General features: G+C 39.2%; 1 protein-coding gene across 1 annotated transcript; it reads right to left on the bottom strand.

The window, feature by feature from the left end:
• Window positions 1-2,633: 2,633 nt before the first annotated feature.
• Window positions 2,634-5,707, bottom strand: LOC135619321 (uncharacterized). Its single transcript, XM_065121219.1, has 2 exons — window positions 4,727-5,707; window positions 2,634-2,936 (listed from the first exon to the last, which is right to left on the bottom strand). Exon 1 carries the CDS (start codon window positions 5,529-5,531, stop codon window positions 4,896-4,898), a length of 636 nt encoding a protein of 211 aa, XP_064977291.1. The 5' UTR covers window positions 5,532-5,707; the 3' UTR covers window positions 2,634-2,936; window positions 4,727-4,895.
• Between the last annotated feature and the right edge of the window lie 16,672 nt (window positions 5,708-22,379).

Here is a 22,379-nt window from a genome sequence, read left to right as displayed (position 1 = left end):
TCCTCTTCCTTTTCCTTCCTTTCTTCTTCTTCTCTTCTTCTCCTTCCTCCCCTTCTTCTCCCCGACGTCACCCACACCCTCTCCTCTGTTTCCTCTGCAGGAAACAGAGGTATCACAACCTCTTCCCCTGCTTCCTCTTCCTCTTCTCTTCCTCTTCTTCTTCTTCTCCTCTTCGAACGCCCCACACCTCTCCTCTGTTTCCACCTGCAGGAAACAGAGGTGCTGCAGCCCTAGCTGCTGCCACCTCTCGCTCCTCTCCCTCTTCCCTCTCTTTTCCCTCTTCTTCTCCTCTTCCCTTTTCCTCCCCAACCCCACACACCTCCTCGCTGCAGCCTTGCCGCAGCTATCCTCTTCTCTTCTTCTTCTTCTTCTTCTTCTCTTCTCCCTCTTCTTCCTCTCTTCTTCTCCCCACGCCCCACAGCTTCTCGCTGCAGCCCTCGCTGCAGCCACCTCCTCTTCTTCTTCTTCTCCTTCTTCTTCTTCTCTACTCCCTCTTCTTCCTCCTCTCTTCTTTTCCCTCTTCTTCTTCTTCTTCTTCTTCTTCTTCTTCTTCTTCTCTTCTCCCTCTTCTTCCTCTCTTCTTCTACCACTCTCCTTCTTCTCCTCACGCCCCACCGCTCTCTCTGTTTCTGGAAGAAACAGAGTGCGTGGGAGGCGGTGGGATAATACCGAATTTTCGGTTTTCCCTTTTTTTTTCTTTTTTTGCAACTTAGCAGTTTAGTCCTTGTAATTTCTATATTTACATATAGGTCCTCCAATTTACATATAAATCTTTATTAATAATTTTTAAAAGCGAGGGATATTACACTCTCCCCCCCTTAAAAGAAAATTTAGTCCTCTAAATTGATCATAGCTCAATCGATGAAAAGATGAGGATTATGATATCTTTATTTTCTCCTCCTACTCTTAAATAGTTTCATCAATACAATACAATTACATAATTATCCACAAGTGACCGAAATATTCTCCTCCTTGATCCTCAATAGACAGTAACCCGACCTTCAATCAATTTCTAAAAATACTTGCGTACCCTGTAATTAATCGAGCAAGTCGTTACTTCAGAAAATACTCGTTTTTGATGGTCACCTAATTCAACTATCTATAATCATTACAAAGCCTCAATGTTCCATACATTTCTTTTAACTAACACCGGAGCACCCCATGATGAAATATTAAGTCAAATAAAATCCTCATTTAACAATCCTTGTAGTTGCTTTTCCAATTCCACTTACTCAAATGATATCTTTCTGTAGAGAGGCTTAGATATTGGGATTATCCCAAGGACCAAATCAAAAGCAAAGTCACATTTGGAGGTAATCCAAGCAAGTCATCCTGGATACATTAGGCAAGGAGATAAATCATGTCCCATACTCTCAAAGTAAAAGATCGACTGATCAAATATACAAAAAGTGATCATTTGTTATATATCAATCCATACTGGTATGTTAGGAAGATAACCAATCCATACCAAGTATAATATCAAAACTCCAAATCTCTAGGAGAACTAAATCAGCAAAAGTTCAAGTTCTCCAATAAGAATCAGACAAGAGGACCAGATTCAACTTCGTTATCAAAGAATCTCCAATGATCGTATTTACTTATAGCACATAATGTAGTGGTCTAGGTTGAATACCCAAGTGATAAGCAAAATATTACGAATCAAATCGTAGATTGGACCCATGGTCGAACAAATATTTGCATTCTTTCATAAACATGCATAATACCTTTGACCACTAATTCAGAAGTTTCAGAATCATATTTAGTGATAGCATATACTCTTACATGGGCTGATGATTTAGGAGGCAGTGACTCTTTCTTCTTGTTCAAAGGGCAAACTTTTATTTTATGATCCAACTTTCTACAAGCAAAATAGACTCCAATCACCCGAAAACACAAACTTGTTTCATAATTTAACTTGTAATTCACACATGATTAAGTCTTTGGTGGTGACTTTCCTTTTCAACTCCAAATGTCTTGACCCTCTTGTCATTACTTTCTGATTCATTTCCAATCATATTCTTATTGGTAAACTTGTCCTTATCATTCTTGTCACTGATCTCCAAAAATTCTTTTCATTATTGCCAATAATAATCAGCCTCTACTTCCAATATAAGGTGGCAAAAGAAATCTTTTGATTATCAAAACAATTTTGTACATCAAATATCTTCTCTGTTTGCATCATTCATTTTTCTACCACCAATGAAATTAGGTCCACCATGCTTCCGCTGCGCCACTCTGATTCAATATCCCCGATTACCCCTTTCATCCCACTTAATTAATCAAAATCAGATGAAGTAGGAGGACTAAATGTCATCGTCATCCTAGATTCCTAAAATACATCAAAGAAAATTTCCACCAATCACTATAGTTTCATTAGACCTCAATATATTTTGCACGTCAACATATCAAATATTTCAGTAATCCTCAAACAATGCTTTGATACCACCTCTGTCACGCCCCTCAAAATATCCATGATTTTTTTAAAATTTTCGTCACAGACCAATCCAGGATCCAAACTAACGTTTGAGGACACTGAAAACATTCTATTCATATTCACATCCATAAAACCTGTGCAGTTTATAATCATATATCACATCACTCGATAATTCACATTTATGGCAACCCAAGCCAACTTGACAAACATGAACAACATTTATAAATCCACAAGCTAAATAAATTATACAATCAGAACTCCAACTATTCACCACAAGTTCATATCACCATAAATTAGACTTAACATTCTGAAATTCCAAATAAGAGAGATCTCCTAACACTTGGACACAGTATATCTATTTCGGTTCATCGACAACATTTCATTATATACAAGACATACTTATACAACAATATCGTAATAACCAACCAGACTTGCCCATTATTCTGAATAGCTATCCACTGCCTCAGCCCAAATCAAACATCTCGAAGAGTGACAAGCTGACCTGAAAGATTTATATAACAACGGAGTGAGCCAAAAACGACTCAGCAAGTGACAAAGCATATTCAGAACAAAAAGGAACGGTTTCAAACGAGTAAGGTATCATAATGCAAGGCAGAATACAAGAATTCTCAAGGATACCATCTCAATAGATACCAAATCATACGTATCATGTCATTCAAAACATAATTGATCCATAACGAATGGGGCATAGAGTAATTGGAACATATCAATGGCAGATAAGACATATCAGAACATATCAGTTCATAGCAAATGGAGCACAGAGTAATTGGAGCATATCAATGGCATATGAAATGTTCCGGAGCATATCAACGGCATATGGAACATTTCGAAGCATATCATCAGTGAATGAAGCATTTCAGAGCATATCGAAAACAAATATCGTACAGAAGCTCAAACGTCGTCTTTGACGTTGCAAACATATCAATCTTATCCAAAGCATGTACAGAAACACATAACCAAAGCTCTGGATATCATATCAAACATACAGAAGGTGTAGTGGGATCTCAGTCAGAATGTGATTCATCCATTTCTGAATGACCACCTGACAAAAGTCTACAATATCCCACATAACGGGACCCCACAAAGTGGGCAAATAAGCGCATACCAGAATATCCCACAAAGCGGGACCCCACAAAGCGGGCAAATAGCGCATACCAGAATATCCCACAAAGCGGGACCCCACAAAGCGGGCAAATCAGCGCATACCCTTTACCATTTCTAGCAAAGGTCCAGACAATCCCACACACCAGAGTACAAAAGGGCAGTTTCAACAATAAGTAGCATATATCGGAAGCACACGCGGAACAACAAACGTACATGTGCCTTTACGAGTCAATCCGAAGTAAGCAATAATCTTTCACAAGTATATTCAGATTTGAAGGGAATTGAAAGCAAGGGCACATATGGAATCCAAGCAATCACAAATAACTCAATTCAATAAGAAGATTTGATGAATTCAATGTCCAAAGGAATGAAACTGGAATAGGCACATATCGAAAGCAAATGCGGAACAATAGGATATACATGTGCCTATATGAGTCAATACGATATAGCATAAACGTTACACAACAGTTTTCAAGAATGCAATAATTTTAAGGACAAGAGTATACAAGAACTCAAAGCAGTAATATAAAGCTCAATTGAATAAGAAAGCTAAAGGATATCAACTTCCAAAGGAATGAAACCCGAATATGAGAAATCGACCAAAGCTCGATTTCTGGCAGAATACAAGAGGCACATTGAACAAATGATTCAAACTATCAATCGTGCTCCAATTTACTCAGAAATAATCATTGGATAATACTTTCAGATAAGACAGGCTTCATAGGAATTGATACTGTCCAACAGAGAGAGTTACAAATAATTTGGTAAGCAAGTGTCGTAGAACAAAATCTCTGTTGGCAGAATTCATAATGTCAGATTCAACAGATAACTGGGCAGGTGTTTGGATTCCAAATCTTTCAATCCATATATCAAAGAAAGGTCTACGAGTCTAGTTTCCAATGAAATCAGTTTTGAACAAATCAGAGTTTCCAACAAAGACTTATAGGCAGCTCGGTATCAAAAGGTCAGAATCTCAAAAGTTGCACAGATTCGAATCGTTACGTTTAAACAGGAGATATAACAAATGCAAGGCTAGAACAATTCAAAGTTCCTCATATTCAAAGCAAATGTAGAGATAAAAATGGCAGTGAGGAAGATCAGGATACTTGCAATAGAAAGGATCGAAACAAGTGGGAAACTTGCAATAGGAAGAATCAGAAAACTTGCCTTTCAATGATTTCGATCCGAAGATCCAAAGAAGGTGCCAACCCAAATCCTTCTACTTTTCCTCCGTGTCCTCTCACTCTGTTTCGTTTTGTGCTCCCGTTTTCTTCCTTTCTTCGCAACTACACCACGTGTCGAACATCGAGGCACAGTCACCTGCTCTCTCTTACTCTCATTCCTTCTTTTTTTCTTTCCCAAACGCAGCTGCCACAGCCGCCGCCGCTGCCGCTGCCACAATCGCAGCCACGACCGCAACTGCGGTCACAACCGCAGCCCCCTTCCACTGCACTATTTCCTTCTTCCCTTCTCTCGTTCCTACTCTTTCTCTTTCCCAAAAGCAGCTACTGCAGCTACTGCAGCCACCACCGCTGCCGCAGCTACCGCAGCCAACGTTGCAGCCGCAGCCGGAGTCGCAGCCACGGCCGCAGCCACCACACTCGCAGCCTCTTCTTCCTCCCCTGCTCATCCAACTGCAGCTGCCATCGCCGCAGCCGTAGCCCCTTCTCTTCTTCCTCTCCTTCCCTTCTTCCTTTCTCTTCTTCTTCCTTTCCTTCTCTTCTTTCCCAGCTGCATGCTGCAGTCGCAGCCTCAGCCACGGCCACGGCCTTTTCTTCCTCCCCTGCTCATCTTCCTCTCCTTCTTCTCTTCCAACTGCAGCTGCCATCGCCGCAGCCGCAGCCCCTTCTCTTCTTCCTCTCCTTCCCTTCTTCCTTTCTCTTCTTCTTCCTTTCCTTCTCTTCTTTCCCAGCTGCATGCTGCAGTCGCAGCCTCCGCCACGGCCACAGCCTTTTCTTCCTCCCCTGCTCATCTTCCTCTCCTTCTTCTCTTCCAACTGCAGCTGCCATCGCCGCAGCCGCAGCCCCTTCTCTTCTTCCTCTCCTTCCCTTCTTCCTTTCTCTTCTTCTTCCTTTCCTTCTCTTCTTTCCCAGCTGCATGCTGCAGTCGCAGCCTCAGCCACGGCCACAGCCTTTTCTTCCTCCCCTGCTCATCTTCCTCTCCTTCTTCTCTTCCAACTGCAGCTGCCATCGCCGCAGCCGCAGCCCCTACTCTTCTTCCTCTCCTCCCCTTCTTCCTTTCTCTTCTTCTTTCCCTGCCACAGCTGCAGCTGCCACAACCACAGCCGCAGCTACTTTCTTCCCTTCTCCTCTTCCTTTTCCTTCCTTTCTTCTTCTTCTCTTCTTCTCCTTCCTCCCCTTCTTCTCCCCGACGTCACCCACACCCTCTCCTCTGTTTCCTCTGCAGGAAACAGAGGTATCACAACCTCTTCCCCTGCTTCCTCTTCCTCTTCTCTTCCTCTTCTTCTTCTTCTCCTCTTCGAACGCCCCACACCTCTCCTCTGTTTCCACCTGCAGGAAACAGAGGTGCTGCAGCCCTAGCTGCTGCCACCTCTCGCTCCTCTCCCTCTTCCCTCTCTTTTCCCTCTTCTTCTCCTCTTCCCTTTTCCTCCCCAACCCCACACACCTCCTCGCTGCAGCCTTGCCGCAGCTATCCTCTTCTCTTCTTCTTCTTCTTCTTCTTCTCTTCTCCCTCTTCTTCCTCTCTTCTTCTCCCCACGCCCCACAGCTTCTCGCTGCAGCCCTCGCTGCAGCCACCTCCTCTTCTTCTTCTTCTCCTTCTTCTTCTTCTCTACTCCCTCTTCTTCCTCCTCTCTTCTTTTCCCTCTTCTTCTTCTTCTTCTTCTTCTTCTCTTCTCCCTCTTCTTCCTCTCTTCTTCTACCACTCTCTTCTTCTACCAGTCTAGGAGGTGGTACCATCCAATGTCAAGCGGTGGTACTGCTAGATTAGGCGATGGTACCGCCCAGTGCAGTGTTAGTGTCAGACTAACACTGGCAGTGGTACCACCCAACGTAGGCGGTGGTACCGCCTGTGCCCTGGAAACCCAAGATGAGATATTTTTAGGCTCCAAGTTTGAATCAACTTGAAGCCTATAAATACCCCTCTCATCCTTGGTTAAAACATATAAGCACAGAGAGTTTAAAAGTGAAGAAACACTGTTACAATCACTTAAGAAATCTCTCTTCTAAATCTAACCTTAGAATTCTGTCTAGGAGGAGTGTGAGTGCTTGTAAGGGTTGTCTCCTAAACCCAGTAAAACGAGAAGAGGAGTGTAAAAAGGAGGTTGATCTTCGCCTATTAAAGGAAGATCGATAGTGGATGCTGGTGGTCTTGACGGAAGAGGAATCGACGAAGTGGATGTAGGTCACGAGGACCGAACTACTATAAATTGGTTTGCATTCTTATTCTGCTTTTAATTCTCGCATTGCAAACTGATTTACTTACTTCACTTTCTCATTATATTCTTGAAAATATTTTAAAGTTAAACACTTTCCGAGATCGATTTTCAATATAACCGGTTTTATCGAAACGAAACGCTTTTGAAGACATGATTTTACCGCTGCACTAATTCACTCCCCCTCTTAGTGTCGACCCCGTTCCTGATAATTGGTATCAGAGCCTTGTTTTCTCATTTGGTTTAACACCTAAAGGGAAATGGCTCTTTTTGGCTTTCAAGATGGTCACTCTCTTATTCATCCTCTCTTTTTCAATGGGATGGACTATACATATTGAAAAATTCGAATGAGAGTTTTCTTACTTTCTTTGGATTTGAACTTATGGCACATAGTCGAATCCGGTTTTAAAAGTTCTTCTCTTCCGATGAAAGATTAGAATGATTTGGAAAAGAAAACTTTTTCTTTAAATACGAAAGCTATGAATGCTTTATTTTGTGCCTTAGACAAAAAAAAATTCAATCGGGTTTCTTTGTGCGAAACGACTGTCGATATTTGGCATACTCTTGAAATTACACATGAAGACACAACTAGAGTTAAAGATTCTAAAGTCAATCTTTTAATGCACGATTTTGAATATTTTCGAATGAAGCCAAGCGAAACCGTTGTTGACATGTACACTTATTTTAAGGATGTCGTTAATGGTTTAAAAGCTCTTAGCAAATGTTTGTTGAATTTTAAACTTATCAATAAAGTTTTATGCTCACTTTCTAAAACTTGAGAGTCTAAAGTAACGGTCATACAAGAGGCCAAGAATTTGAACCGTTTTCTACTTGAAGAACTTATAGGGTCTTTGATGACCTATAAAATGACGTGCAATGCACGTAAAGAACTCAAGAATAACTTTCAAAGGACAGGAAGGATTTCAGACTAAGAATAATCGAAGACCACTCGAGCATAAGCTCAAGTGATGGTGAACTTGAACTCCTCAATGTAAAATTTAAAAAGTTCATTAAATAAAAAATAAAGAACAAAAAGAATCCAACTACTTACTATGAATATAAGAAAAAGAAGGTGACTTTGGATGAATCAAGCTCCTCCGAAGGCGAGGAGAAAATTAACAAAGGCGAGGTAGCAAACTACGCCTTAACGACTTTTGACGATGAGGTAATCAAAATGTCTTTAGTTTATTTTGAAATTACTTGATGTTTTTTATGAATTATTCTTAATTTAGTTTAGAAAAATTATATAATTTTTTTATTGCATGTTTAACGATGGAATGAAAATGTTAAATGGGATCATGCTTGCCTTTCTAGTGATTTCAAAAATAATCATGAAAATTACATGTTTTATAACAAAATGATTTTGAATGCCTTATGAAATCATGTTTAATTTGATGTAATAATATAAGTATCATGCTTGACGATTTTATAATTAATTAAGCATGATGATTTGAAGAAATAGCGTAAGTGTTGACGATTGTATATTTAATGATACATAATGATGTAATGAAAATATTAAATGTTGTAATACCATGATTGACGATTTTATGTATGAGATTTTGAAGTTATACATGATGATATTTGTGAATTATTGATCTCGATGATTTTTATAATGATAAATCTTACACATTCATTTTAAACGATGATATATATTTTTTGATTTGGCATAAAAAAGACAAAGGCATGCTTGTATGAAACTAACTAAAATGAGGAAACCTTTCTCCTTGAAAAATTTCTCTATTTTATCGATTTTTCTAAAAAAGAGATTAATGAATCTATTTGTAACACTTTTGTGAATCTCTTGAGAATTATTTTGATTTGATAATTTTAATTTAAATGAGTATTATTCAAATAATAATCTTGAATTCTTCGAATTACTTGAGATTTTTTTCTTAATCAAGATATCTTCTTTTTACCTCTATAATTTTTCTTTGTATTTTATTTAAGAGGAGATCTACTATATGAATCTTGTCTTTTGATATTTACATGATCTTATCTTTTATGATATGATTTATTTTTGTATAACCCCTTGTATTCATCACCCAATTAATTCTTCTTGATGAGATGAAATAAATGTGATGAAATGAAATTATGCATGAAATACTCATGATATTGTTTTGATGCTTTAAAATGATATAAAATTTGTTAGCTTACGAGTATCATGTATGATATGATCATAATGATGATTGATTTATTTTTTTGTATCATGAATGAATTATAAAATGTAAAGTTTTAAAATTGTATATGTTTTAATTTGAAACTATTATGATGCACAAACATATTGAAATAAGATTGATACTTTACTTTTGTCATGCTTTGAAAATTATTGTAAAGGGAAAAAGAGATACAAAATTATATTCTTCCCTTCTTTTTGATAATGACAAAGGGGGAGATAGCTAACTTGCACAAGTCAAGAAAATGCAAAAACTTGCAACTTGCACGTTGTTAAAGGAAGCAAGAATCGCTAGCTTGCACACTTCAACAATAAAGTTATCTTGCATTTGCCTTCAAAATATTGCTAGCTTATATTTTTTAAAATGATGTAAAAATTTGCTAGCTTGCATGATGTAAAACTTGCATGATGTAAAAGGAGAAGAGGGGTGTAAGAAGGAGGTTGATCTTCGCCTATTCAAGGAAAATTGATAGTGGATGCCGGTGGCCTCGACGGAAGAGGAATCGACGGAATGGATGTAGGTCACGACGATCGAACCACTATAAATCAGTTTGCATTCTTGTTCTGCTTTTAATTCTCATATTACAAACTGATTTACTTACTTCACTTGCTCATTACATTCTTGCAAACGTTTTAAAGTTAAACACTTTTCGAGATCGATTTTCAACGTAACCGATTTTATCGAAATGAAACATTTTTGAAGACATGATTTTACCACTGCACTAATTCACACCCCCCCCCCTCTTAGTGCCGACCCCATTCCTGACAGCGCTACCCCATGCGGTTGTCAGGATCAAAAGCGGCACTAAGAGGGGGCGTGAATTAGTGTAGCAGAAAATTCTTCGATTCTCATATAAAATATTTCGTACGTTCGATGAAAACTGAATTGGAAGGATAGCAACTTGAAACGTATAAGAGCGTAAGCAAGATGAGGAGGAGAAGCAGTTTGCAATTAAATGAATTGGAGTTAAATTAAATTGCACGAATGAAAGGCAAACCAAAATTTAGAGTGATTCGGTCAACGTGACCTAAATCCACTTTCGGATTCCTCCTCCGACGAGGTCTCCGGCATCCACTAAAGGTCTTCCCTCAATAGGTGAAGACCGAACACCTCTTTACAACACTTTCTCCTTTTCCTAGGTTTAGGAGATGAACCCTTACAAGTCTCACTCCTCTTTCTTGGATGGTTACAAGGCTAAGAGATAAAGGAGGAGAACTCTAACTTTTACAATACTTTAAGACTCAAGAACTCAAGATTATGCCAATAGGTTTCGTACCCTTTCATGTAGAAAAGGGTGGGATTTTTATAGGCATTGGGCTTCAAAAATGGAGCCAAAAAGTGTTTAATCCTGGATTTCTGAGGTCCTAGCGGTACCACCGCCATTACTGGGTGGTACTACTACTCAGTCTAGGCGATACCACAGCCTGATAGGGGCGGTACCATCGTTGGCAGCAATAACTACCGACGGTACCACCGCCCAGTCTGGGCAGTACCACTGTTCAGATTTCCTAGGGCACTGCTTTCCAGAGAGTGCCACCACCGGCCAAGAATTTAGGGGCTGAATTGGGTGCTCAATTTGGCCCAATTCAGCCCTGTTAAGGGCCCAATTGGCTCCTAATTAAATAATCAGATTATCTCCCAATCCTAACTTAATTTACATGATAAGACCCTAAAATCTTATCGTAGGCTCTGATACCAAATGATAAGACCCTAAGGTTTTATCGTGGAAGAAAGGAGAGAAAAGGGAATAATAATGATCGCTTCGAGGGAATCGACCTCCTTAATCGCTTCGAGGGGATCAGCCCTCCTTGATCACTTCGAGGGGATCGGCCTCTTAGAGTTTATCCGTAGAGTGGAATAACATTTCATTGATTGATTGATTCTCAAAAGAAAGGTTTACATCACTATTTATAGAGTTCCACCTAGAATCCACCAGGACTTAGACTCTTAATAATAAATAAATATTAAATAAATCTCTACCTAACTAACTCAATAAACAATTGAACTAAATAGACTCAATAAATATAATTCAAAAGCTCAGAAAAAGGGTCCTAACAATTCCTCCCTCTTCAAATCAGCCTTGTCCCCAAGGCTTAGCAGCATCAATCTTGTGGAGCTTCACTTTCAGCACTTTAGTCATAGACTATCTGCAACGCATCACAACTCGTTGATCAAGTAAGTATGGTATCCACTTTTTGATAGTGAAAGCAATAGGTCGGTCTTTCAGTTTAGTAATCGTTGTAAGAAACTTCTGGCCCTATATAATCAATTTTATCTTTGAACATTTGTTATCACAAGTGAAAATCCATCCATCAATGATCTTTACTTCGAATCTGTCATAGCCTTCAATGTGGTGGGTCAATCAGTCAACAGTCTCACTATCCATAAAATTGTTAGTGCTACCAGTATCAATCAAAATTATAATAGGCTGATGCTCCACAGTTCCGCTAACTTCCAAACTTTGCGGGTTAGAGTAGCCGACTAATGTATGCATTGTATGTACGGTAGGTTCAATATCTTCATTAGAATTTATACCTTCATGATCGGAGTCCACATTCTTAGCTTTCGGCTCCTCTCCAAGTGGTTCAATCATTAGAAGTTGCCCTTGTTTACATCGGTGCTCCATACTTCATTTTTCATCATAGTACAAACCCCTTGCTAATCTTTCCTTGCTAATTTTTTTCTTATGTAGATTTGCAAATGAGATCATAGTTATCATAGTGCGGGGTTGACGAGCCTTAACTTCACCGGATCTCTGGAAAAAGCCCTTCAATAAATGTATCCAGAAGTTGTCGATCTGACCAATCTCTAGCTTGATTTGATAATTTTTCAAACCTACTCTAATATTCTAACATTGTAGAAGTTTGACGAATTTTGGCGAGCTGAAAATCAACATTCTCATATTCGGATGGGCCAAAGCGAACAAGAAGTCCTCTTTTGAACTACTCCTACGAAGGAACTCCGTAGAAAGTTTCATACCAATCGTACCACTAGATTGCATCTCCATTAAGCTGGATTGAGGCCACTTCTACCTTGGATTCTTTTGGGGTTCTGTGAAAACGGAAAAAAATTTCTGCCCTAGAGATCCAACTGGTCGGATCTCCATCTTTCCATCTCGAAAATTCCACCTTCATGTGTGAGTAGTTTGTGTCACAATCTTGGGGCCCTTTTTCTGTATTTTCTTATCTATGCAATGTAGAACTTGAGCCCCTATCTTGTTGAAATTTGTCAAGGCTCTCCAATAGGATCTTTTTGAAATCATGAAGTGTTTCTTGTAGCCAGTTCTCAATTCTTATTTCCCATGCTTCCATTTGTGCTTTCACTGAGTTATCAGTGGCCATTGCGTAAGACTGCAAATCTGGGTTCTCAACTCCTTTTTTTGATGTCAGTCAAGGGCATCAGCATTGTCAATGTGAAGTTGCCGAGGAGGTGGACACCGAGGGCAGTGCTGTGGTCACTGCTTTGGAGGAAGAGTTGCTGCCCTGTTTCTGTCGCTGCGTGGGGTGAGAGCGCCGGGGCTGGAAGGCGACTGCATCGATGTGGTTGCAGCTATTGGACCCAAGGGGCAATCGCTGAGCAGTAGGGTTGAGGCTGCGGTGATGGCAACCTACAGTGATGGTGTGGCTGGGGCAATGCCGCCAAGGGCTCGCCGTTGTGGTGGCTACGACGATGCGGATGGAAGGCAGCGTTGCTTTGTCTCTGTCGCACTGTTGAAATAGGTGCTAGTGACGTCGAGGGATCGTGTTCGGTTGAGGAAACGGTGGTGGCTGTGACGGTCATGGTTGCCTTGGGTTGATCACCACAAGGAGGGATGGTCAAGCGATTGCAACTGCGGCCCAAGGGGAGGCAGCGATGGTGGCACGGTTGGAGCAGTGTCACCGACGGTAGAAGCGACGAGGGGGTTGGTCTGCTGACTGGGAAATAGCAGCAGCAGCCCTTCTTGCTCAAACAGGGTGGAGCATCAAGGAGTGAAGGCTGCTGGCTAGGGAGCAGCGGCGACGATGGTCGCTGGCCAGAATGCAGCTGCCGCGGTGGGGCTGGCCGAAAGTAGGGGAGGCAGGGGCCCCTTTCGACCAAATGGGCAACCGATGTCACGGATGCAGAGCAAGGGCAATCGGTGTTAGTAGCCATAGTAGCGGTGGTGGTGGAGAAGGAGGAGTCGGTAGTATCACGATTGGGAACAAGGGCAACGGTGAGTTGCCCTATTTCTATCACTACAGATGCAGAGCAAGGGGGATTGGTGGCGATCGTTCTCGCCCGAGCCAGGGGGAGCAGTGGCTGGGAGGCGAGCGGTGGTCGCCGCATGGTGGCTAGCAAAGGTGGTGGGTCGGTTGGAATGTGACGACACGTGAGGCACGACTGTGAACGACGAGGGACTGTGGCAACAGCGGAAGCTATGTTTCTGCAACCGCTGCAATGAGGGGCTGCAGCAACCAGCGGCTACGACTGCGACCCAAGGGGGGGGGGCTTGGTTAGGGTTGTGGCTGAGAGGTAGGCAGTGGTGATGGAGCAGCCGGGAAGCAGTAGCGGCAGTGGGGAAGAAGTTGCCTTGCAGCAGTAGTTGAGAAGGGGAGCAAGGCTACGGCAGGATGAGACGCTGGCAGCGTCGTCTCCTAGCAGCGATGGTGACTTGAGTGGGAGGCGACGTCCACGATGGACTCTAGCTGGAAGCGGGGCAGGGTCAGTCGCTGGCGGGAGAGCAGCGACGGCCGGCGGTGGGCTGGCCACAAGCAAGGGAAGCAGGGGTGCATGGCTGCGGCTTCTTCTTCTTCTCTCTCTTCTTTCTCTTCTCTTCTTTCTTTCTTTCTTTCTTTCTTCTTTTTTTTTTTTTTCAATGATGAACTGCAACGAGAACGTCGAGGATCACGGCTCTGATACCAAATGATAAGACCCTAAAGTCTTATCGTAGACTCTGATACCAAATGATAAGACCCTAAGGTCTTATCATGGAAGAAAGGGGAGAAAAGGGAATAATAATGATCGCTTCGAGGGGATTAGCCTCCTTGATCGCTTCGAGGGGATCCGCCCTCCTTGATCGCTTCAAGGGAATCAGCCTCATAGGGTTTGTCCACAGAGTAGAATAACATTTCATTGATTAATTGATTCTCAAAAGAAATGGTTACATCACTATTTATAGAGTTCCACCTAGAGTCCACCAGGACTTGGACTCTTAATAATAAATAAATATTAAATAAATCTCTACCTGACTCTAACTAAACTCAATAAATAATTAAACTAAACAGACTCAATAAATATTATTCAAAAGCTCAGAAAAAGGGTCCTAACATTAAGCTCTAACTACGAAAATTAAGACATGTTTACTGCACTTGTTGTTCTGGTGCGTCAATTGCTCTTCCGGCGAGCTTCCGGCGTACTTCCGGTGAACATCCGATGAACTCTCGGTAATGCTCCGATGGACTCCCAGCAAGCTCCTAGACTTTACGACAATCTTCTTGGTGAGTTCCGATGAGCTACTATAGCAAGCTCTTGGACTTCTCGGTTGGTTCCCACAGAACTTCCGACGAACGTCCGGACTTTCAACGAACTCTCGAACTCCCAATGAGATCTTGATCTTGACTCTAGTATAACACCGGCTTTGTGTCTTACTGCCATCGTAGTTAATCCTGCACACTTTTCTCAATATATAGATTAGATCAAAAAAATTATAATTGACTTCATCATCAAAATCTGAGATTCAACAATCTCCCCCTTTTTTATTATGATAATAAATTGATGACAGAGTTAACCTTAACTCCCCCTATCTATATACCATACTTAAGAAAAGTTATTCTTGAATTCAATGCTTTGAATTCAGGAAACAAACCGATAAGATAAGTTAATTAAACTTATCAACATGCACATCATTATTCCTATCATGATCTATCATTCTCAAAATACGATGCCAAGTATTTATCAAAATGATGAAAAGGCATGACATTCATTTTCAAGTATGATATTTAAAATATGAAATATGACAAAGATAGCAATTCATCATTCTATGGCAAGATATCAATTTGTAAAAATAGCAAGTTAAGCTCTAGATATCTTATGAAAGAAATTTATCAAGCAAACATTTCAAGTATCTATGATGAAATATATTGCATGCATTTATCATCAATTTACCACATTTTGGTATTATTTCTCCCCCTTTGTCATCAACAAAAAGGAGAACGATTTAATAATGCAAGTGTGGTAAAAATTCATGCCATATTTCAATTTGTATACCAATCATATTTCAAACATTCATGACATGGTATCATTCAAAAGTTCTCACATTAAAAGTTATAAATATTAAAGAGATAGCTTCCATCAACTTCTCCCATTTTATGTTTCATCAAAACTTCGCATGAAGGAGTGTAAGGAGGAAAATCCATTGAGAAGTAACTTGGTGAAATGATTTGAATCAAGTCAAAAATAATAAAAGAGTTTAATTAAATTATGCTTCAATTTTCACAAGGATCAAGATATTCATGTGAAATCAAATCCTCAGTATTGCAAGTGTTCATCTTATACTAAAAAAATTCATGAAAATTCTTTCTTCATTAAGAAAGAATTCATGTGAAAGAATCATCATATGAAGGAGCATCATATCAAATCCATTTCTCATTAAAAATTCATAAGAGAAAAATCCGAGAGATGCATTTGTCAATGAAATCCATGAAGTGATTGAGTGTATAAAAAATCAGTAAGTGATGGAGCAAGGGTATGAAGTAAACTTGATATGGTATAAACTCATGAAAGCTCCATTCAAGGAATACATTAAGTGAAAGATAATCTGGAAAAGATATACATTAAATTCATGCATTCAGACAAATTAACATTCCTAATTCTCTTATAATAAAATCAAATTGTTCTTCACTTAAAGGCTTTATAAAAATATCGGCTAATTGATGTTTTGTATTAATAAACTCTAGGATTACATCATGATTATTAACATGATATCGTATAAAGTGATGCCTAATATCAATATGTTCAGTTCTAGAGTGTTGAATGAAATTTTTTGTTAAACATATTGCACTTGTGTTATCATATTTTATGGGAATGATTTTAAGATGAATCTTATAATCCTCTAAAGTGTTTTTCATCCACACAACTTGTGCATAGCATGCAAATATAAAGCATATTTTATTTAACTAAGAAAGATACTATTACTTAGTTGTTTGATTTGTAAGCCTAAAAAGAAGGTTAATTCTCCCATCAAACTCATTTTAAATTCAAGACTTATACTTTTAGCAAATGATTCACAAAGAGATTCATTCGTGGAACCAAAAATAATATCATCAACATAAATTTGAACAATAAAAAAATTATTTTTAAATTTTTTGATAAACAATGTAGTATCGACCTTGCCTTTAGAGAAATTATTTTTAATAAGAAATGAACTAAGTCTCTCATACCAAGCCATTGGGGCTTGTTTTAAACTATAGAGAGCTTTAATGAATTTAAACACATGATTATGGAGACTATCATTCTCAAATCCAGGAGGTTGTTCAACATAAACTTCTTCGGAAATAAAGCCATTAAGGAAAGTACTTTTAACATCTATTTAAAACAACTTAAAATTATTACTACTAGCATAGGCAAGAATCATTCTTATGACTTCTAATCGAGCCACAGGAGTGAAGGTCTCTTCATAATCGATACCTTCTTTTTGGTTGAAACCTTTGGTCACTAATCTAATATTGTTTCGAACCATGATACCAAATTCATCTTGCTTGTTTCTAATAACCCATTTAGTACTAATAACTAAATGGTCATTTGGTCTAGGAACAAGCTTCCATACCTCATTTCTCTCAAATTGATTTAACTCTTCTTGCATTGCAATGACCCGTGAATCATCTTTCATGGCCTCATCAATGCATTTAGGTTCAATTTAGGAGAGAAAAGAGGCGTTGGCACAAAAATTTTGATGTTTCTCCTATAATTAGCTCCTTAGGATGAGCATCTACATACTTTCATTCCTTCGATAAAGAAGGTTCGAAAGAAGATGCATCTAAATTGCTATTTGGAGAAGGGGTTTCATTTAAATTCAAAGCGTCAAAACCAATATCATCATCAAGTTTTTTCTTAACTTCAAAATTTTTATTAAAAATAACATGAATGGATTCTTCTATAATCAAAGTTCTTTTGTTAAAGATACGAAATGCTTTAGAAATAAAGGAATAGCCAAGAAAAATTTCTTCATCAGATTTTACATCAAATTTACTTAAGGCATCTTTTTCATTCAAAATGAAACATTTATATCCTAAAATGTTAAAGTATGAAAATTTGGGTTTTTTGTTATTCCACAACTCATAAGGAGTCTTGGAAAGTAGTGGTCTTACTAGAACCCTATTCATAACATAGCATGCCGTATTTATGGCTTCGTCCCAAAAATATTTGGGTAAGCTATGTTCGTTTAACATGGTTCTTGTCATTTCTTGTAAGTTTCTATTCTTTCTTTCTACTACTCCATTTTGTTGAGGATTTCTTGGAGTAGAGAAGTTGTGGTTATATCTATTAGATTCACAAAATTTTTGGAAATCATGGTTTTGAAATTCACCACCGTCATCACTTCAAATTGACGAAATCATAAAACCTTTTTTATTTTGAACAAGTTTACAAAACTTAGAGAAATACCTAAAGCATTCACTTTTGTGTGCTAAAAAATAAGTCCATGTGTATCTACTATAATCATCTACGAAAATAAATATATATTTGCTACTTCCTAGGCTTATTGTAGCAATTGGTCAGAACAAGTCCATATGGATCAATTGTAAAGGTCTAGAGGTGCTTATTTAGTTCTTAGGTTTGAAGCTACTTTTTATTTATTTTCCTAGTTGACATGCATCACATACATTATCTTTGATGAACTTGATACGAGGAATTCCTCTTACAAGTTCTTTAAATAAAATTTGATATATTAGTTTCATGCTAGCATGACCTAATCTCCTATGCCAAAGCCAAACATCATTATTCGAAATCGAAAAGCATATTTCATTACAAAGATCATTAATCTCGATAGTATATACATTATTTTGTTTTAGGTAATCATAGATATGTATTTATATGGTTTTTCAATAATATAAATATTAGATTCAAATCTAACGATATATCCTTTATCACATAATTGACTAATACTCAAAAAGTTATACTTTAAACCATCAACTAACAATACATCTTCAATAAGATGATTGGATTTGTTACCTATGGTTCCTTTGCCAATAATTTTACCCTTATTGTTGTCTTCAAAGGTGACATATCCTTCGTCTAGGCTAGTGAGCTTAGAGAAATTATATGGATCTCCGGTCATATGCCTTGAGCATCCACTAGCAAGGCATAATCTCTTGCTCCTAGCTTGTGATATTATATTTTTCTACAAAAAGAGATGATTTTTAGGTACCTATTTGACCTTGGGTGCCTCAAAAATTGATCTACATTGCTTATCATATTGCAGTGAGTCATTTGAGATTCTTTTAGGAATCCAAATCAATTTATATGGACTATATTTCTTAAATGGACAATGATAAGCTACATGCCCAAATTTGTAATAAAAGTTACATTTGTTTTGGGGTGAGACATGCAAAGTAGGGCCTTTAACAAAGGTGGTTGGATTTTGGTGAGAGCTACTCACAAATTTGATTCCGCCTTTTCTATAAACATGACCCTTGTTGGTAATGATCATGTTCAAGGATTTGCTACCAACCTCAGACTTTTCTAAGGTTTTCTTAAGTAGCAAGTTTTCTTTTTGAAGTAATTATAGTTCATCACATTTCGTATATGAAGCTAGGCTATCATTGTGCTCAACTTTTAATCTATCAAAATTGCTAATAAGAGAAGCATGTTCCTTTTTTAAAGAGTTATATTTTTTACTCAAGATTCTACATTCATCAAACAATTCATGAAAAGCACTTGAAAACTCATTGAAAGTTCAATTAGCATCTAATAAACTTGTTACCTCATCTCCAATAGCCATTAGCGCATAGTGAGCAACTTGCTCGGTGTTGGTTGGCTCCTCTTCTTTGGAAGCACTTGAGTCGTCCCATGTAGTTTTGAGAGCCTTCTTCTTTGGTTGCCTCCTCTTTGCTTAGGGACATTCACTCTTGAAGTGTCGCGGCTTCTTGCATTCATAACATATCACTTATTCTTTATTAGGTTTAAATTTATTTTTAGTATCATTTTTAAATTTATTTCCTTTTATGAATCGTTTGAACTTTTTTGTTAAAAGTGTCAAATCATCATCAAAGTCCTTATCACTTGAGTTTTCTTTCAAGTGATCTTCTTGAGTTCTCAATGCTATGTCCTTCCTGTTCTTTAGAAGGATATCCTCAAGCTCTTCATGAGCTTTACATGTCATTTCATAGGTCATTAGTGATCCAATTAATTCTTCAAGAGAAAAATTATTTAGATTTTTGGCCTCTTAAATGATCGTTACTTTAGGATCCCAACTTTTTGGAAGGGATCTTAAAATCTTATTAACGAGTTCAAAATCCAAGAAACCTTTACCAAGTCCTTTTAGACTATTGACAACATCCGTAAATCGGGTGTACATGTCTCTAATGGTTTTACTCGGTTTCATTCAAAACAACTCATAAGAATACACTAAAAGATTAGTTTTTGACTCCTTCACTCTACTAGTGCCTTTATGAGTCACTTCGAGTATGTGCCAAATGTCAAAAGTCATTTCACAAACCAATACTCAATTAAACTCGTTTTTATCTAATGCACAAAATAAGGCATTCATAGCCTTTGCGTTTAAAGCGAAAGTCTTCTTCTCCAATTCATTCCAATCGTTCATTGGAAGAGAAGACATTTGAAAGCCATTTTCTATAATATTTCATAATTCAAAATCCATTAAAATTAGGAAGGTCCTCATTCTAGTTTTCCAATATGTGTAATCCGTCCCATTGAATATGGGCGGACGTGTAATTGAATGGCCTGCTAGGTTGCCAGAAAATGTCATCTCTCTTGGGTTTAAAACCAAATGAGAGTGAACCTTGCTCTGATACCAATTGTTAGGATCAAGAGTGGCACTAAAGGGGGGGTGAATTAGTGCAGTGAAAAATTCTTTGATTCCCATATAAAATATTTCGTACGTTCGATGAAAATCGAATCGAAAGGATAGCAACTTAAAACGTATGAGAGCATAAGCAAGATGAGGAGTAGAAGTAGTTTGCAATGAAATGAATTGTAGTTAAAGTAAATTACACTAATGAAAAGCAAACCAAAATTTAGAGTGATTCGGTCAACGTGACCTACATCCACTTTCGGATTCCTCCTTCGACGAGGTCTCTAGCATCCACTAAAGGCCTTTCTTCAATAGGTGAAGACCAAACACCTCTTTACAACACTTTCTCTTTTTCCCGGGTTTAGGAGATGAACCCTTACAAGTCTCACTCCTCATTCTTGGATGGTTATAAGACTAAGAGATGAAGGAGGAGAACTCTAACTTTTACAACACATTAAGACTCGAGAACTCAAGATTATGCCAATAGGTTTTGTGCCATTTCATGCAGAAAGGGGTGGGGTTTTTATAGGCCCCAATGGCTTCAAAAATAGAGTAAAAAAGTGTCGAATCCTGAATTTCTGGGGTCCTGGCAGTACCACCACCATTACTCGACGGTACCATCGCTTGACACCTGACACTAGACGGTACTACTGCTTAGTCTGGGTGGTACCACCGCTTAACAAAGCTTGGAGATTGAGCTCTAGCGGTACCACCGCCTGATAGGGGCAGTACCACCGCTGGCAGCAATAACTGTCGGCGATACCACCGCCCAGATTTCCTGGGGCACTGCTTTCCAAGCGGTGCCACCACCGGCCAAGAATTCAGTGTCTAAATTGGGTGCTTAATTCGGCCCAATTCAGCCCTGTTAAGGGCCCAATTGGCTCCTAATTATGTTAGTGGGATAACCTCCCAATCCTAACTTAATTTACGCTCTAACTATGACAATTAAGAGATGTTTATTGTACTTTTTGTTCTAGTGTGTCAATTGCTCTTCCGGCGAGCTTCCGGTGTACTTTCGACGAACAGATGACGAACTCTCGGCAATGCTCCAGCAAACTCCCAGTAAGCTCCTGGACTTTGCGACGATCTTCATGGCGAGTTCCGACGAGCTTCTATGGCAAACTCCTGGACTTCTTGGTTGGTTCCCGCAGAACTTCCGACGAACGTCCGGACTTCCATCGAACTCTCGAACTCCTAATGAGATCTCGATCTTGACTACGACACAACACCTGCTTTATATCTTACTGTCATCGTAGTTAATCCTACAAACTTTTCTCAACATATAGATTAGATCAAACAAATTACAATTGACTTCATCATCAAAATTCGAGATTAAACAGTAGTATTCGTAGGCGGCTATACTCGTGGGCGCGATGCTCACTAGCGCCACTACTATGCGGCGCCTCTGCCCGCATGTCTAGCACCCGTAGGCACCGCCCTTGCACGTGGGAGCAATGCCCGTGCGCTAGTGGCCGCCGTGCCTATGGCCCTTCTTGCGGGCGCTGCTGCAGGGGGCATGTGAGTCATACTAGTTAAAACTCCTAGCTCAATGAATTATTATCTCCATAATAATTTACTTGACTCATCGACTGCGGACGTACTAGGCCACTATGCCGCAGTCCTCAGACAATACAGGATAATCCAATCTATTGGACTTGTCTGTTCTCAATTATCGTGTATCTATAGTCCCTCATCCATCTAATATCCAAGAGACCGTATATGGGGCATGGTGTTGTCAGACCCATACAGTTTCTACTCGAGTCTCGCTCTAATCGGATTCTCCCGGAGAACTCTTTCTCTCTAAATCCGAATGACCCTGGCCAGGGATTTGTTTGAGCAAAAACATATAAGATATTCCTCTCATGATGCCAAGAGTGGATGATCCTCTATCGACACTCAATAGCCCTCGTAAGGTCGATTGCCACTCCCAATGACCGATTGTACTAGATCTGGGACATCCAAACCTATAAGTCTGGTATCAAAGAATGGAGCACTCATACAGAACATCCTTAGTGTCTCAAGTCTAATGACTAGATACACTACTAGGACTATGAAATCGCTGTCTGACAATAAGGCATCATCAACCATCCAGCATTCCAAAAGCGGATCAATCAGTGAACTCATTCTCCAATGAACACCTGTACTATATCCCTAGTGTCCCCACACGAGCAGCTATGAGACCAACTGCATCCATCATATGGACGGGTATATAGCACACCAGTCTGTCCGGTTTTCTCGATGTCCCTCTCGAGTAACCTATGCCCG

The sequence above is a fragment of the Musa acuminata genome, chromosome BXJ2-8 (genome assembly GCF_036884655.1).
Source record: "Musa acuminata AAA Group cultivar baxijiao chromosome BXJ2-8, Cavendish_Baxijiao_AAA, whole genome shotgun sequence".
In the NCBI taxonomy this organism is placed as follows: domain Eukaryota; kingdom Viridiplantae; phylum Streptophyta; class Magnoliopsida; order Zingiberales; family Musaceae; genus Musa; species Musa acuminata.
This window is presented reverse-complemented; position numbering and strand designations above follow the sequence as displayed.